Source organism: Trachypithecus francoisi, unplaced genomic scaffold (assembly GCF_009764315.1).
Source record: "Trachypithecus francoisi isolate TF-2019V2 unplaced genomic scaffold, Tfra_2.0 Lachesis_group10, whole genome shotgun sequence".
Classification (NCBI taxonomy): Eukaryota; Metazoa; Chordata; class Mammalia; order Primates; family Cercopithecidae; genus Trachypithecus; species Trachypithecus francoisi.
The window spans coordinates 12778683-12797065 of record NW_022681455.1 but is presented as its reverse complement, the minus strand read 5'-3'; the positions used below and the strand labels follow the sequence as shown (position 1 = coordinate 12797065).

Genomic DNA, 18383 nt, shown 5'->3' with positions numbered 1-18383 from the left:
ATCAGCTTTGGGATTCCTTGGTCTGGCATGGCACAGCCTCACGTGCCATGACCCCTGCCTGCTATTCTAGTCTTCTCTTTTGCCATTCTCCATCTCTACAATATAACCTGTCAGCCTAGGCAGAGTCTAACACGTGCGGTTCTCCAGATGGATCACCCTCTTCCCAATGCCTGTTCATGCCTTATCACAGGCCACTTCACACTGCCCAGAGTATTCTTTTTTATCCTCCCTCAAATGCAAGTGAATTGTCATCTCACCTTGAAGCCAACTTAGAAACAAAGCTGCATCGGTGATAAACTACAGAGTTTGCTCTGATGTCAGAGGAAATCAATACAGTTTAGCTAATGTTACCCGGAGGCAGAACGATACAGAGAATACTTTTGGAATTTGTTAGTGATTTTATTTTAAAATCAAGGTTGTGCTGCCTGTTCTTGTTCTTGAGTTTTAAGGCTGTTTCATGTCTCCAAATGGCTTAGAAATTTGAATTGGAAATAAATGGCATCAGAGAAAAGAAGTGATGGGGTGGGTGGGGGTCTTTCTTGGGAAGCAGAAGTCCTGCCTATTTCCTCTGAGGCTTGACAAAATGAAAGCGTAATTAACATAAGGGCTGACATTTATTAAACGTATCAGGTGCTTGATATCTTGCTTGGTGCTTTATATTTGTCTGTTTCTAAATTTCAGTCATTCCTATACGACATTTTGTGTATTTCGCTGTAGCTAAGTGCCATCTAGCCTATTATTTACTTAATATTATTCCTTAAATGGACTTAATCAGCCTACTTTTTCTTTTTCTTGTACTGCTTGCTCTAAGCAGAGGTCTGTAAGTGTGCAGTGCTGGCTATATATTCTTATATTTTAATTAGTTTTTCTATTTATGGTTTTCTAAAATACCATAAAATAAATACATGATTATTATGAAAGAGTTTACGTATTATCTGAAAATTATATATTGTACCATAGTTTGTGAAACTATGGTTCATTTAATCCTCAAAATAACCTGTTGGGTTAAGAATTCTTATTACTGTCCTTTGCATTCAAGAGGGAAAGGTGAGGCAGAGAGAGATTAAATAACTTGCCTAAAGTCACAAGCTAGGAAGTGGAAATCATCCTTCGAACTCAGAGCTGTGCAATTCTAAAATTTAAGTCCTAAACACTATGATATTCTTAAGCAGATATGGGAAACTATTTTATTCATACCCCCAGTTTTGTATGTGCCATAAATATAACTTTGTAAAATTCCTAAGGTATGTAAAAGGAATTAAAAGTAAATACAAAAAATTTAAATAGTTGTGTAGGGTTGATTTTATTCTTCTTCATGTTTTTAAAGACAGAATCTCACTCCATTGCCCAGGCTGATGCAGTGGTGTGATCACAGCTCGCTACAACCTGGAAGTCCAGGGTTCAAGCAATCCACCTGCCTCAGCCTCCTGAGTAGCTGGGACTACAAGTGTGCACTACTATGCCTGGCTAATTAAAAAATAAATGTATTTTGTAGAGATGGCATCTTGTTATTTTGCCCAGGCTAATCTCTAACTCTTGGCCTCAAGCCATCCACCAGCCTCGGCCTCCCGAAGTGCTGGAATTACAGGTGTGAGCCACTGTACGTGGCCCTCTCCTTTCTTTTCCCTTTCGGTCAAAGGCATTAACCCTCCCCTTGCTTTGCTTTTATGATTGAACAAGGATATATAGATCTTGAAGATAACTCTGTTAAGTCCTAGTATTTCAGAAGTCCAATTTAACACAAATATTCATTCCATGGTTTTGCATAAGTGTGTGTGTTTAACTGCTTACTGAGAAATTCTTAAAAATATTAAAAATGATGTTGGCATGGGCTGATTTTGAAGTGGTAGGCTCCCTATCCTTGCTGCCATAGGCACAAAGGGTGGTACCAACATTTTTGAAAAAACAGATTTGTTTGGGCAAATGAGGAGTGAGAATGATTTCCCCAGCACCTGGTGAATTGTTTATGCTAATTGGGTCATGGCTGGCACTGGGTGAGTGTGGGCTGCCTCTCATGTGTGGTATGTGAGAGCAGGAATGATTAATTGATTGAAATTAGTTCATTGTATTTTCACATCATTTTCTTCCTTTCTGGCTCTCATTTTCTCATTTTCTCTCCCTCGTCCTCTCATCCCCATGCCCTACTTTATGTATGAGTCCTGGATCACAATACGTGGCAAAGCAGATCCTTGCTGGGGGCAAAGGCACTAAGAGCATCGAAAGGCTGTGTGCAGTTACATTGTGGGCACCGAGAATAGGACTTTGTGTGCAGAGAATCATCCTGTTCCCAGGACACACTCCAGAACAGGAGGGTTGGATTCAATGGTCATCTCTGTATCTATGGAGTTGGCAGGCTGGCTAGCTCCACGTTGTTTTTTCTCTTGATCTTCCTTCACTGTCTTTTTCACACATCGTGTTCCCTGTATCAAACACAGGTTTGGAAAGCCTGGGTGTCAGCAATTAGAGGTCTGAAATGGAATGAGTGGGCAGTTAGGGCGGTAAGCTTGATGGTTAGTTTGTCAGCTGTGAGTGAAGTGCCGTACACTGCTTCCTACTAAAGTGATGGAGAAACAACAACAACAACAATAAAATAAAAAATAAATAAAACAACAAGTATTTGTTGAGGGTGATGGCTCAAGCACCACGACTGGAAACAATAAAAAAGAAGTTCTCATCTGAAGCACTTCTCAGAGACAAGGGTCTGGAAAACACTATGATTACATATCAACTATTTGGATAGCAAACCAACAAAAATATAGGATATTGCCTAGCAGGACTCTGAGGGGCAGGTGGGAGGACATTAGAAGGGAGAATGGAAGAAGTTATAACCCAGTTGACTAATCGTGTCCAGATAGGGATTGGGTTGGCTCACAAGCACTGATCCTGCCTCTGCCCTTCTGAAGCAAATCAGACCTGCAGGTCTAGATATGAGCCATATGTAAGGTCATGATGTGAAAGGCTCAGGAGACAGGCATGGAGGAAGGAGACAACCCAACTTCCACTATGCAAGGCTCCTAAAACACCATGGCCAGGCTTCCAGTGAGTGGTTCTCCAGGTGTGTGTTTCCAGTGCGTGGTTTAGATGGGTGTCTACACCCGCCTTCCTTTGAGTCTGGTTAGAAGCTGAGTGGTATGGTAACTGGTTTGAGGATTAATCAGCCAAAATGTATAAAAACTAGACTAAGCAGTAAACATCTAAGAAGGAAGGGAAAAGGGGATCTCAAGGTGCAGCTCAGAGCTGGCTTTCTGGACATGTTCAGAGTAGCTTTTGAACTGAACTCAATTAAGCTCACCGCAGTAAAAGTTGGGCGTTTGCCTATTCCATAACTCTGCTTTTAGGCAAAATGAAAACTCTATCATCCAAGACTATTCTACATCAAAAAGCCCTTTTCAGAAGAATACTACTCAGGGATCCCTGGAAATCTGTTTTAAAGGATTAATTTGTTCAAAAACAGACCTAAATTCCCCTGCTGTATATTCTTACTTTTGTTCTGTCTTATACGAGATGCAGCAGAGTTGATGACTTGCTTCCATTGCCTATATCTCGATGTATTTGAATACTATTTTTGCATGTCCTTCCCTTCAGTCTTATGCAGGCTCCATTTTCAACTAAAGATTTTAATTCTTTAAAAGTCTTCGGAGATTCTATTTTCTAAATCTTGAATCATCACACCCTTTCCTGCAGTCCAAAATGTATCTTCATACTATGTACCCATAAAAATGTTAAAAACACAATTTTTAAAAAATTATTTTGTAGTGTAGATTTACGTGTTCTCACCCCATCAGTTCAATAGAGACATTTAATAAATGTTAATGCCTCTACTGTATAAGAAGGATGATACTAAGCACCGAGAAGATGCTATTTTGCTATTTAAGGAGATCACTGTGATTAAGGTAAGTCACAGACACTTAAGTAATCATAAAACAAGAGTATCAATAACTAATCAATAACAATAGACAAGGTACTAAACACTTTATAGGCATACCTCACTTAATTCCCAAAGCCTCCTATGGATTCAGAGCTAGCATTATATCTATTTTAATGAGGAATCTGAAGTTTAAAGAAGTAAAGCCATTTATATGAGCTCATGCATCTAGCAGGTGGTGGAGGCAGAATCATAGATGATGACAGTGGCGGTAGTGTAGGTGTGAACAGCTGTAGTATAGACAATGGAAGGAAGGCCTGGGCAAGTCAAACAAAGCTTCACAGGGGAGGTGACAATGGGCCTGGGTCTCCCTGTAAGCACAGCAAAGGAAATAGTAAGAGCGCATTCTGTGTTTGTTACTACTGTTCCTGATTTTGACCTAATGGAGTGCTACCAAATGTCTTTGTCTCTTGGGGCCATGTTTAGAAGTCCCAGAGGTTTAGATTCAGGTTTAGAGTATATTTAACTCAAAACTAAAGATTCAAAAGTCAGCTGCTCTGACCCATTTCACAGAGTGGGCAAAGAGTGGAGGTGGGTGGAGGTGTGAGGGGAGAGAGGGGATTTGGATGAATTCCTCTTTATTTTTAAAAACAACTTAAAGAGACTCTTAGCTGCTCACTGTGGCATTCATCAGTTGTCAAAACTGGCATTTCCCTTTGTTGAACAAGACAATGTAGATGACAGAAAAGGTGCATTATGACAAGTAACAGTGACGACTGCACCTGGTTCTAATGCCAAGTGTTATTTTAAATGATAAAAGAGGAGGAATCATTAGCAGGAGTCACTAGTATTTTCTAGTGACTTTTGTCACTTGGCTACCTTTTAATGTATTTTTCCTTTAGAAGGTAATTTAAATGTCCAAGGATATTGATGGTTTTTGAGAAAAGAAACCTCATGCAGTGGGCAGGGCATGGATGTGGTAAAATGAGATCTGGTTTTCTCTCTGGTGTCTTCTTTTAAGCTGTGTGATTTGAGGTCCCGGCAGAATGACTCTGAACCACAGGTTGACCATCCCTGGAAGTGTGGTTTGGTCAGGGAAGTTACCTTCACTGATCTGCTAACTAGATGAGAGGCTACCTCTGCCTGGCAAGCAGCATGAGATAACTTAAAATAGCTTGGGCTTTGGAGTCAGATATGTTTAAATGAAAATCCTGACTCTGCTGCTGTCTGAATGTACAGCCCTTTCCAGATACTTCACCTGATCAGTCTTCAGTTTTCTAGTCTGCAACATGAGCATAGGATTCCCGCTTCCCCAAGTTCCTTTGAGGATTAACAGATACAATGAATATACAAGGGGCAACCTTGATACATAGTCCTTTTTATTTTTATATTTATTTATTTATTTATTGAGATGGAATCTCACTGTGTCACTCAGGCTGAAGTGCAGTGGCGCCATCTCAGTTCACTGCAACCTCTGCCTCCTGGGTTCAAGTGATTCTCCTGCCTCAGTCTCCCGAGTAGCCGGGATTACAGGTGCCCACTAGCACGCCCAGCTAACTTTTGTATTTTTAGTAGGGATGGGTTTCACCATGTTGGCCAGACTGGTCTCGAACTCCTGACCTCAGGTGATCTGCCCGCCTCGGCCTCCCAAAGTGCTGAGATTACAGGCATGAGCCACCGCGCCAGCCCATAGTCCTTTTTAAAAGTCCGTTTGCATCTTCCCCGTGGTTGGAATTCATTTAAAAGGAAAGACCTAGATAGAAAAAGTTATTCAGGCAAGAATAACTGCATGATGCTAAAACCTTTTACTATGAAACAAAGGTCAGTAGCTCTCAGCTCTGGCTCCACATTTGAATCTCGTGGGGGCAATTTAAAAGATTCCCGTGTGGGGCTTATCCCCAGAGATTCAGATTTAATTGGTCCATAGTAGACTCTAGCATTTAGGTTGTGAAAGCTCCCACGTGTGGCCTATAATCCCAGCACTTTGGGAGGCTGAGGTGGGAGGACTGCTTGAGGCCAGGAGTTTAAGACCAGCCTGGGAAACATCGCAAGATTCTGTCTGTACAAAAACTTAAGAAATTAGCCAGGCATGGTGGTATGTGCCTAAAGGTACTTGGGAGAACGAGGCTGGAGGATTGCTTGAGCCCAGGAGTTTGAGGCTGCAGTGAGCTATGATCCTGCCACTATACTTTAGCCTAAGATGACAGAGCCAGACCACTCTCTCAAAAAAAAAAAAAAAAAAAAAAAAAAAAAAAAAAAAAAGACCAAAACAAGGATTCCAGGTGATATTTGTAATGTGCCCTGAATTCAATTGCTGCTTCTCAAACTTTAACATAAATTACCTAGAGATTTTGTTAAAACGTAGATTCCGATTCTCTAGGTCTGGGGTGGGGCCCGAGATTCTACATTCCTAACAAGCCCCAGATCAATGAAGCTGGTGCTGTCAGTCTGGGACCACACTCTGGGTAGCAAGTGACTGATGATCCATAACGGTGGTTCTCAGGCTCCAGTATTCATCATAAAAACCCATGGGCTAGTTGAAAATATAGCACTGGAGCCTGGGGCTGGCCCTCCCAGGGTCTTTTTCTCTTGGTTTAGGAAGAGAGCTACGAGAGTTCCTAGCCTATAATGTCCATTTTAACCTAAAAATCTCATGATGTTAATTTTGTGATTTTATAATATGTCTTCTCTTCCAGTTCAATTGTTCACTACAAAATTACAGAGTCTGAAGTTGAGTGTGTGGAGTAGCATTGTCAGAAACGTGAAACACGGATGAGCTCAAATTACGTGATGCCAAGACATGTTGATATTTGAAGCCATGTGTATCTCTGACCTCTGGAGTTCTCCTTTTCAGTTAAAGGGGACTTCCGCAGAACTCCCTTCGTGTTAGGATTTATCACTGGCAAATGACTCACTGGTTAGTCAAGAGAGTCTCCTTCACTGACAGGAGGCAAACAGGATGACCCTGTACATTTTCTGCTCTCTGCAACACAGCATACCTTCTAAAGCAGAATCATGAAAGAGGCAGCAGATCCCCCCCATCTTGAGGTCAAACCAAGGGAAAATGGAGGTGGGAGAAGATAACAGGTTCTTTATTCAGAAGAATAGACCAGGCACCTTTGAAAACCTCAGGGACTTCCAAAAGAATTTATCTCATGATAAATTACCTTTTTCCTTCTTTTTCTTCTCAACCTCCTGGATTCCTCTTGCTTTAACTAGCTAAAACATCCTCTATTCAAGGAAAGGCTATTGCCACTTTCCAAGAAAAATCTGAAAAAGCAACCCTGTGGGGATTAAAAGCAAAATTCTGCCATTGTTGCTTTGGATAAATATTTTGCAAATGACTAATACAGAAGGTGTTATCTTCCTGGAACTTTACGAATTTCTAAATAAATTGATATGAGGCTGTCAGGTGGGAAATGAGAGAGAGGAACTCAGATTTTCTTGCTTTCCCCTTTAAAAACATTTACATCTGTAAAAACGCTTGATCAGTCAACAGAAATATCTGCGTGACAGTGAGAATAGACCACTCAAAAACACAATAATCACACAACAGTTTAGCCAACCAAGCCTTAGGTCACCCAAGTTTTAGATACTTAATCCCATACTGTACTTTCAAGTGGGCCTTCTTTTTAGAACAAGTTATCAAAATGGGGCTACTTGGCCTTACTAATATCCTCTGCACTGGCTGTACTGGCTGAACAGAGAACTGCCATGTGGCGTGATTCAGCAACAGCATGAGACCCTAATTGTCTCAAATGCGTTCCTCAAGAGCTGGCCACCAACTTGCTCTCCTTCACTGGTTCTCGGGGCCCTGCCATTGGTTAGATACAAGCTCGAGTCAGGTCAATGTATGCATCCGGTTTGGATGGGAAGGGTGCAGGCCATGGTACTCAGGCCTTCACCTATCCACTGTTCCTTTATTAGGTCTAAGATCTAAGGGGTGCTGGTTGTCCAGGACAGACTGTGGAGTCTGTGCAAAGGGGAGAGAAGCCACAGTGGAGGAACCCATGCAAGGCAGTGACAAGCCCCAAGTAATGGTAAAAGCAGAATTTGAGAAAGGAGCCTCCCAAGGTAATAGGTCCCGTGTGCTGGAGATCTAGGGAAGGTGTTGGAGGGAGGGGGCCCTCATCTTTAAAATGAAATGAAGAACAAGACAGATGGGAAGCAGCAAGATGAGCTATTTTTCAGTTTTGCCCTGAGCTGGGTTTTGACAAGACAAGAAATGAATCACTGCATTTTTAAATGTATTTAAAATGTCTATTTTTTTATTGCTAGAAATAGGTTTAACTTTTATCAGAACACATTTCTTGTTTGCAAGGCAGTGGCTTCATTGTGAAGTGTTTTGTTTGTTGTTTGTTTTTTTGACAGTCTTACTCTGTCTCCCAGCTGGAGTGCAGTAGTGTAACCCCCACTCACTGCAACCTCCTCCTCCTGGGTTCAAGTGATTCTCCTACCTCAGCCTCCCGAGTAGCTGGGATTACAGGCGTGCCACTGCGCCTGGCTAATTTTTGTATTTTTAGTAGAGATGGAGGTTTCACCATGTTGGTTAGGCTGGTCTTGAACTCCTGACCTCCGGTGATCCACCCACCTCGGCCTCCCAAAGTGCTGGGATTACAGGTGTGAGCCACCGTGCCCAGCCCATTATGAAGTTTTAAATAGCAGAGGATGGCCTTTTGCCCGGGATTTTTACTTTATTGATTTGCTTGTGTGTAGCATTTCTTATGTGGCAGACACTGTTTTAAGCACTTTAAAATCTTACCTCATTAATTCTTTTAACAACCTATGAATTAGGAACTATTACTGTTTCCATTTTACAGAGGAGACTGCAACCACTATATCATCCTGCCTCTAATGTTGAGGACAATGTTCCTGTTCTGAGGTGGAAGAACAGAAAACGGGATTAGGTGCGCTGGTTCGTAAATGCTGTCCCTAGACTGATGAACTGGCTAGGTAGTCATCCCTGGAGCTCTTGCTTAAAATGCAAATTTACAGGCCTTACACCTGGATGTCTGATTCAGGAAGACTGGGGGTTTTGAAACACTGACCTAGACAATGTGTGGGGGAACCCTTGCCCTTCCTGCAAATCCAGGAATCCTTGATTGAAACATCATCTGATTACTCTAATATGAACGTGACTCCAGTGAATAACAGTAGCTTATGCTGCCACCTCCCATGCATTTTCTAGTCCTTCCAGCTCCGGTGTCTAAACCACAGTCACTGATGGTGACAATTCTGACCACTCCACCCCCAGCTCCATCTGCTGACAACCAGAAGGCTGCTTTGAGTCCTCCGAGCCTCCCACATCCTGCCTGCTTTCCTTCCGTAAGAGCTTGGAGCCCACAGTCTTCTTAAAGTCTTAAACCATCCCCACAGCCTTCTTAAAGTCTTAAACCTTCCCCACAGCAAGACAAAGTGGGCATCTTTATTCCCTATAATTAACCACTGCCCCCCTTTCTGTTTTGCCAACATCTATGCGGTTCAGCGGGATGACCCCGCCACAGAGCATTATTGTCTCATTCCAGTTGAATGGACCAATGATGTGATGTAGCAATGTGTGACCTTGAGACTGGAGAAGGGATTGAGCCTAACCTCATCTCTCACCCTCTTCCAGCCTCCATTCTACATCTACTTCCAACATCTTCTTACTTGCAGAAACAGAAGAGGTTGGAAGTCCTGGCCAGTCTCTCACTCTTTTCCTTCTTCACTCATATTTTTATGTCTCTTTAAGTGGCTGAGAACAGCCATGTTGACTTCGTACACCCAGAAGGTTGAGGAGAGTTTGTTATTATATCACTTTTGCTAATTTCAGGTCTGCTGATGATGACCTCAGCAAATCAACCAGATCATTTCTAACCCATCTTGACTTTAAGAAGACTGGGTCATGCTCTGGGAAATGGAAGCAGAGAAGGAGATGGCTTGCAAGCCCCCTGAGGTTATCATGATAAATTGGCTTAAGAGGGAGGTAAAAGCAATTCAGAGGACCACTTGGGAAAGCCCAGACAGGATATTATCGGTGGCCTGTGTGAATTTCCCATCACCATCTAAAGTGAAAGATGCCAGAATTATAAAAACTGACTGCATTTTTTTCTCAGCTCTGCTTTGTGACTTCTAAGAATTCAACTGCTTTTCTATTTTAAAATAGGGACATTGTCCTCCTTCTCAATGCATCACCTGCATCATTTGGGACATGCCCATCATCAGGGTGCTTTGACTGAACACCTTAAACATTTCATGGAAAACAGAAAATATGTGTAAAAAAAAATCTCCTTGTCACGAGATCCCATATAACACTCCAGCTTCTTTCTTTAATATGGTGGGAAAGCATTGTAAATTCCCCAACAGAAGGGCAAGAAAACTGGAACCTAATTGACCATCTTGAAACATGTAATAAAAGCAGACACATTAGCCACACTTCACAACAGGCTTGCTCCCTGAATGTACACTAGTAATTATTTGAAGCAGTAACTGAATTCAGCTAAAATAGAGAAGGCAGCTACAGAGAAGCTCAGCGCTTCTCTCAGGAGCCCCTAATCCTGCTGGATTCCAGTCCACTAGGTCATGATGCCCTAAGATTTCAGGTGCAGTGGCTGCAAACTGGAAATTCTCCAAGGGGAAGAGCATTCCTGAATCTTTTTGGACATAAGTGTTGGGCACAAGGTGGTAGGAAATCATTTCTAACATAGCTTTCTGAGTGGCAATTGCACCAAAAGTTGGGTATTTTTTAAACCACATCCAAGAAGTGTCGATTTATTTATTCTATTATATGTCTGCCTCAATTCCAGCAGCAGTTTGGTAGAGGTTATCAGTTTAGAAATACCAGTTATTAAACTTTCAGAGCAAAGCTTTAACAGCTACAGCCTACACGGCTGTTCATATAAAACCGACGTGCAAATAAGAGGAGTTTCTTTTTCTTATTTTATTACCTTGAGCTCCTTGACTGTAGAAGAATCTTTGAGCTGACTCAACATCCAAGAGTCTATGAGCAGACTCCACATCCAGAAAATAATCCATTTTGGGATAATCCATCCTTGAGGTTCCAAACACAGAGTTTTGAGAGAAAATGTTCACTGGAACACCTATAAAGAGGAAAAAAATCCGCAACGTTTTAGATGTCAAGTATAAAGTGTATATATAGATGTACTTTAAAATGATTGAATAAGAATATCCCATTATAATATTCTACTGCTTGATTGACATTTCCAATTCTAAAGCCACCCCTCAGCATAGCTTTCCTACCATATGAGAAAATGCAGCATTTAGCCAACATTCATTAAAAGTAATATATGCTACCCTGGAAAAACAGATGATCTGATCTAAAGAGAGATAACATACCAGCCTTTCCTTGCTTTATATTCGCTGGAACATGTATTGTTAAATTCACATGCTATCCGTTTTATAAAGGTCTATTTGATAAATAGCATGATTAAGTGTCCGCCGTTGTGAGTGCTGATCCTGAGCTGATCCTGCGACTTTCGGATTCCCCCGGAGCAGGGAAAATCGCCTGGGAATCCAAGCCTCCACTCATAGATGCCTTGCGTTTATGACACTCGCTGACATATTTGCTGTACAAATGCTTTGAATTCCTTCCTTTCCAGCGATTCCCTTCAGCACATTTTATAGAGTGCTAGAGGATCGTCACCTGCCTGGCAGGGGCTGATTTTGAGAAATAATTGTGCTTGGTAGAGCAGCAACAATGATTGCAACATTACAATGATCCCTATGATATTATCATACACTAGCCTGTCACAAACCTAATATACTTCCCCAGAAAACATTCAGCTTGTTGGGTTCTTTTTTCAAGCCTATATAACCTTTCCCTGATACTTGCACAAATGAATTATTTCTATTTCTGCAGAATATTTTTTTGGAAAGAATTAACAAGACAAATTCATTAAAACCAAGCTTGGAAGGCTATCCAATTCGTTTCTCTTTCTAACAGTATGTATTTTAATTTAAGAAACCAAGTCCGGTAAGACAAAACTTTTAAAAATACCCAAAGGTACCCCGATAGCAAATATACTTACTGCAAAAAATAAAAATCAAGGGGTATCTGTCAGCGGTAAAACAAGAGTCGTTCCAGCCAGTGTCTTTGATCTTGCTAAATATTCCCGGTGAAAGTAAACGATTTTGATTGTTTGATTAGAACAGTGATGAATAATGCATACAGTCCACTGGACTTCCTTTATCGGATAAAATGGCCAGAGCACGTTACCTTGGCAACGGAAGGTGACGCCAGCCTCAGCCTCTGCACCCTCCCCTGTGAAGGAAGAAAATGACCAGTTTCCCGTGTAAAACTTTGGCAGAAAATCATCAAATCCACATGTATACATCATGCAGGGCTATTCCCCAGCCCCCTATCTCTTATGCAGAGAAGTGTCATAGTCATTAAAAAAAAAAAAAGATTTATGTCTTCATAGTTTATTTTTATAATCCCAAATCTTAGTTTGATTTGTAGCTACAAAAGAATAGAATATGAAATGATTAAAAATTTAACATATAGAAAAGTTGTCTAGAAATTTTTGTAGGGGCACCAGTTTTTACCCTAATGCTGGCTTAAGAGTGGCAGGGAATGGGGGAGTTTAGGGAAAGGCCATTTTAGCTTAGCATATGTTAGACATTCTCCTGTTATAATTAATACACAGAACAGCCACCGGCATCTAGGCTGAAAATAACTCTTCCCTTCTGCGAATCAGTCACTGGAAGAAGCTTAAAAAGCTGTCTGAAATTTCCCAGATTCTGAAAGATGCATTATAGCATAGATCTTGTGGGAGATCCCCCCCCGCCAACTCCCATCCCCAGCAAAGGAAAATTAGCCAAAAAGGTATTTGAAAGGAAGAGTCTAGAAGTTAGCGGATACTCACCGGCACTTGTTGACCCCTTTCAACAGGACACGGTAGAGTACAAAACAAAGCAGTGTGACGCTTCTGAGCCTGCAAGCCCAAATGAACAGCTTCTAATTTTCCCTTCAATCTCGCTTTAAGAGCACTGAGCAGAGGGAAGTGATGGATTTGCCCATTTATACTGTGATGAAATGCAACCCTTAAGAAGAGATCTGAGTGGAGCTGCTCTTTAGAACACATTAGACTGCTAATTTAAGAAAATTGAAAGGTTTTGTTTTACTGTCTTTTATGTGTTCTTCTCTGCTACCCCCTCAATTTAATTTGCATTTAAAATTATTCTCATGTCTCCTCAGCTCTCCAATGTGTGGAGTACTTTCTAATCACGAAGGCTGCTCCAGTAGGGTTTGGTGCAACACCACTTTTATTCTGAGCTGCAAAACAAGGCAGGTAGTCATAATTGTGAGCTGTTTTCTGTAACGAAATACAGAAGGCACGTTTGATGTCACCCCTTCCCTCTTGCCTGGCTTTCTTCCTTTCCTTGCTTCTGATTGCCTGGTCAAATATCCAGCGCAAATCATGCCAGCCTGCCTAAATGCATTTCTCTCTGTCCGAATGTAGCAAAATAATCTCAACAACAAAAATAAACTTTGGCTAGTATCTCAAGTTATTCTGGTTTAATATCCTTCCTACCAAACCCCAGTAAGGACTTTTAGGCACAATGCTTTGAGATCTACATGCAGGGCATAGTGATAGCCAAATGTAAGCCCTACTGTGGGTTTTCCACAACCTCTTGCACCCTTTGTTGACCAAGCAGAATTACTCATTAGTATGGCGTGGTGTGCAGTGGGTCAGCTTGTTAAGAAAAGGGCATTTACATTTGAGAAGCCTCGGAAGGAAGACCATCAACACCACCCCTGTCCTCCCACTCCTTATACACAGCTCGGTTGTCTACCCTTGAAACCAACCTGAAAATCCTCTGCTGTTTGTCTGGTGGGCTCTCCCTCTCTGACCCAATCAGAACAAATCAGACACCAAACTGGTGCTGCAGATAGTTAAGCCTCATGACAAAGGAAGCTGAAACTACCAATCATATGCCCTTGTAGGAAAGTCAACTATGGACTCTAATTCTCAAAGCTTTGCTCCAACCCAAGGACTGAATTTTTTAAGGTGACTCTTCTATTCAGCACCCACTGGAGACATGCTGAACACTTGACATTTATAAGAGGAGAAAGCTGTCTTCTGGTTCCTTTTACTTACTGTGAGGTGTGGGCGACAGGTTCTGAACTCGTTATTGTAATGCTACTGAAATTGTAATGACTCATAGGTGAGAGAAAGAGAGAGAGAGAGAGTATAAGTCTATGCTGCTGACCAAACCTTTAGGTGAGTGCAAATGAATGTGGGATTGAAGAAAGAGATGGTAAACTGGAAAAGTGAAAAATAGAGTTGATTCCCAGGAGGTAGGTGGTGGATTTGGAAGTCAGTCATTTCTGGAGAGTTGACCAAGAAAGGGAAATTTAAAATACTTTACAAAGTGAACAAATAATTTGAAAGGGTCATGATTTAAGAAAACTCAGGAGGGAAAATTTCAACTTAAAGAAATGTATTTGGGGCCGGGCACAGAGGCTCATGTCTGTAATCCCAGCACTATGGGAGGTCAAGACGGGTGGATCACCTGAGGTCAGGAGTTCGATACCAGCCTGGCCAACATGGTGAAACCCCCATCTCTACTAAAAATGCAAAAAGTTAGCTAGGTGTGGAGATGGGCACCTGTAATCCCAGCTACTCGGGAGGCTGAGCAGGAGAATCGCTTGAATCTGTGAGGTGGAGGTTGTGGTGAACTGAGATCATGCCATTGCACTCCAGCCTGGGTGACAGAGTCTATCTCAAAAAAAAAGAGACCCTGTAAAAAGAAAGAAAGAAAGAAAGAAAGAAAGAAAGAAAGAAAGAAAGAAAAGGAAGGAAGGAAGGAAGGAAGGAAGGAAGGAAGAGAGAGAGAGAAAGAAAGAAAGAGAAAGAAAGAAAGAAGGAAAGAAGGAAATGTATTTGGGAAGGGGATGATTATTCATTGGCAAACAGGGACTTACTTTTATGAAATAATCACTGTGTTCTGTAGCATATGACCAACTTCTGAAATAGGTTTTCAAAATTGATCTCACTCTCTGGGGAATATAGCTATAGATTACATATAGGTGTGTGTGTGTGTGTGTGTGTGTTCGAAAATTATTTTTAAAGATGGTGAAGCATAGTAACGTTCAAAAGCCAATGTCAAAATCTGATTAGCTCAATTCTGTTTTGTAACTTTAAACTCCTCCAAAACAACACTTATAATGGTCTATTGTTCTGAAAAACAGTAAAATCAGAGAGGAAGGCAAGGTTACATCAAGTATTCAAACTAACACGTATTCAGCACTGAACAATTCAACCCAAAACATCCTCAAGATTTCAGCTCTGCGAAACTTAAGTCAGTGTTAACATATCTCTATGACCTAGAAATAAAAGATTATTTTGAAAAATTCCAAAATAGATTCATATCTTTTACACTGATGGCATTAAAATATGAAAGTGTAGAACTGTAAGGTTGAAACATATAATCTAGAATTATTAAAAATATGTGAGATGGTAGAGAGATACATACTTTTCTGTTTTCAGTTTGATTGGAAGAGGATACGTATGTGAGTATTCTATACACAAGCAGACGTATTCAATTAATTCAAAATAGAGGTGTATTTCATGATGGAATCTAGAGGCAAGTAAAGATATCAGCTTCTATTTGTTTTGGGGTGTTATTTATTGTGTTGGATGGCAAAAGACCCAAACATTCTGGGAGAGATCACATGATTTGTAAGTAGATAACTTGCTCTTTTTATATTATCCTGTTGACTTCCATTGGAACCAGCCTGGGTTTATCCTCTTTGCTAAGAGATAAAGCAGTTCTTATTTATAATTTTACAATGAATGTTCCTTGTTTAATTGCTTTATATTCCTGAGCTCTCTAGAAGACCATGTTTTATATTTGTGTTGGACTATTGAGGTTTGGCCTTCTACTTAAATGACATCCTGGAGAAGATTCTTTTTCTGCTAATAAACCCAACTAGCTTTAACTTTAAAATATTAGAGGCTTTCTTAAAGTGAGATGATATTTTGGATCTGTTGGTTTGGTACCTAGATTAATAATCTTTGGTGAAGTGCTAGCTTGCTAGACAACCACAGAAAACAATATTCATTCATTTTCACAAAGACCTGACCCCAGAATATTTCAATAGCAGTGGCTCCCTCTGCTTGATAAGTCACTTTATCTCTCAACCCCTCCCTCGAAAGAAATTTCTTTCCTTTTTTTTTTCTTTCATTAAAAAAATTAATAGTGATGGGGTCTTGCTATATTGCCCAGGCTGGTCTAGAACCCCTGACCTCAATTGATTCTCCTATCTCAGCCTCTCAAAGTGCTGGGATTACAGGCATGGCCTTCTTTCCTTTCTTTGTAAAGCTAATTATTAATTGATAGGGTACTGCAAATATTTTATCTAAGGCTTTATTCATATTGAAATCTTACTGGTAGAGAAAACATGTTAAGCCATCATCAGTTCTTTTTGCTTTAGAGTAATTGAACTTCCAGTTCTTTCTTGTGAATAAGTTTTGATGATACTTAGAAAGCTAAAGAAGGCTGGAGGATTGGAAAAGTGTGTGGAGAACGAAGTCTCAGGGAAGAGGACCTTAATTCTATTCTGTATAAACCTACGGCCATATTTTGAGGGCTTTCTTAAGTTTAAGATACCTGGTATTCTGCTGGCAGAAAAGTTGCATTAAATTTGTTAGCATCTCCATTTGGACCAGGGCCTGAAGCTGCCTTATAGATTCAGAGGTGGATTCATTAATTCTATTCAACAACGTTATGCCAAAGGAGTTTCCCCTTGGGCCATCCTCAGTTAGCAGGAAAAGCCTTCACACCAAAACCACAAAGCCCTCTGCTCTTAAAACTGCACTAGAGAGAGCCATACTGGACAAGGCGCACGCTGGACAAGGCACACACTGGACAATATGATGGGACCAGGGCCAGGCAGAGGACATCCTTTGGTTCCACTCGCTGCCCACTTCTGAACGTATCTTTTCACCTCTGTTAATACTTTTTAGAAAAGTCAGTTGAGAGAGGAAAGAACAAGAGTTCACATGTCATCTTACCCTTCTGCCAACTGGATTCTAGTAAGTTGATCTTACTTATGAAAATATTTTTGTTTCAAAGAAAAAATAGTCAGATTCAGTCCCCATCTCAGTGCCCAGGTCATTCATCTGGAAATAGGCGAAGGGGGAAATGTTGAGTAAGGAAACAAGAAGTTCTCTAGCAACTCTTTACTTACTATAACTCTCAAATATCTAAATATGAAAACATTAAAATGACCACCCAATGATGGAGAAGTACATTGACAATAGTAATTTTTTACATGAATTTCAGGATACATAATAATGATATTTGACTTATTCCCTCTGGCAAGAAAATCACATTGCCCTCAATTCTTTCATTCTCTCTCTCTCTCTCTCTCTCTCTCTCTCTCTCTGTCTCTCTCCCTCTCTGTTTCTCTCTTTCTCTCCCCCTCTCTGTGTGTGTGTGATTTATTTTCAACTCTCCTGGAGAAGGCTGACAAATTAGTCACAAGTTCCCTAGTGGGAGGACTAGCCCTTTCCTAGTCCCCCTAAAAATTCAAATAGTAACCTGAAAATATCCAAACACATATTCAAGAAAGAAAGAACAATAATCTCTAAGAGCCACAAGTCTAATAGACTCTACGTTGATGATATGGCCCTTGAGCCTCCAAAGCATATTGAGCAAATAGGACTGAACATAGCAGTGAGAGCCCACGGGGAGGGAGGGAGTGTGGGTCGTATCTAAATAGTAAAGAACATAGATGACTCATTCCTTTTAGGTTTAAAATACACAGACACATTCTATGGCAAAGTCTGTATGCTTAAATATTAACACTTAATGGTTTTCTTATGTATATGTGCAAGGACATTCAATGCGTATCTTTGTCTAGCAAACAATTATTATTATTCATGACATAGTCCTCAGTTTAATTTGTTGTTCAAAGGTAAATGCTTTTTGGATCTGTCACCTGAAGGCATTGAAGGGCATCATATCACAGGGATTCAGTTTCCAAATAATAATTCTCTGCTCCTTGTGGATTAAAGATAACAGAAGACTAAACTCCTCCCTCATAAGAGGAATGCCTTTATTTGTCTTTTCTGAAACAAAGAGAACCTTGTTGGTATTCATTGCATTTTAATATATCATAAACATTATCGGTAAATGAAAGAAAAATAATCTGTCATATTTAGCCTCAAAACACTCATTGCTGTATAATGAGCACCAAAGAAATGTTAGCTAATCATTCAGGAGATAATGCAGTGAAGTAGTTAAAAATATCTAGGGGATCCTAGTTCTGCAGCAGAACCGTGCACACTAATCTCCTTGGGTCTCAGTTTCCATCTCTAGCAGAGGAATAAAAATCAGGGCCAAATGAGACAACCCAGAGCCTAAACACAGGAAATATATAGGTTAGGTAGTATTTAACAATATTTCTTGAACAGCCTACATGTATGCAAGGAGTTGAGGGAATAGAGCACCCCTTCCCATGCACCCCAACTATATCCATCTAATATGTTGAAACATTGCCTCCATCACT

At 40.7% G+C, this 18383-nt stretch overlaps 1 protein-coding gene across 5 annotated transcripts in view; it reads right to left on the bottom strand.

Moving 5' to 3' along the window:
• The window catches only part of PHACTR1 (phosphatase and actin regulator 1), a 596190-nt gene extending 578184 nt beyond the window's left edge, over window positions 1–18006 (bottom strand). Inside the window, exons 1-5 of one of the 5 annotated variants that reach the window (XM_033216236.1) lie at window positions 17814–18006; window positions 16885–16992; window positions 12730–13139; window positions 11893–12125; window positions 10792–10944 (exon numbers count right to left, since the gene is read on the bottom strand). In XM_033216236.1, coding sequence (XP_033072127.1) covers window positions 10792–10894 — 103 coding nt within the window. In that variant the 5' untranslated portion in view covers window positions 10895–10944; window positions 11893–12125; window positions 12730–13139; window positions 16885–16992; window positions 17814–18006. Of the gene's footprint in view, window positions 1–10791; window positions 10945–11892; window positions 12126–12729; window positions 13643–16884; window positions 16993–17813 lie in introns of those variants that run through there. The other 4 variants (XM_033216242.1, XM_033216240.1, XM_033216246.1 and 1 more) reach the window with 4 other exon arrangements.
• Window positions 18007–18383: the final 377 nt, after the last annotated feature.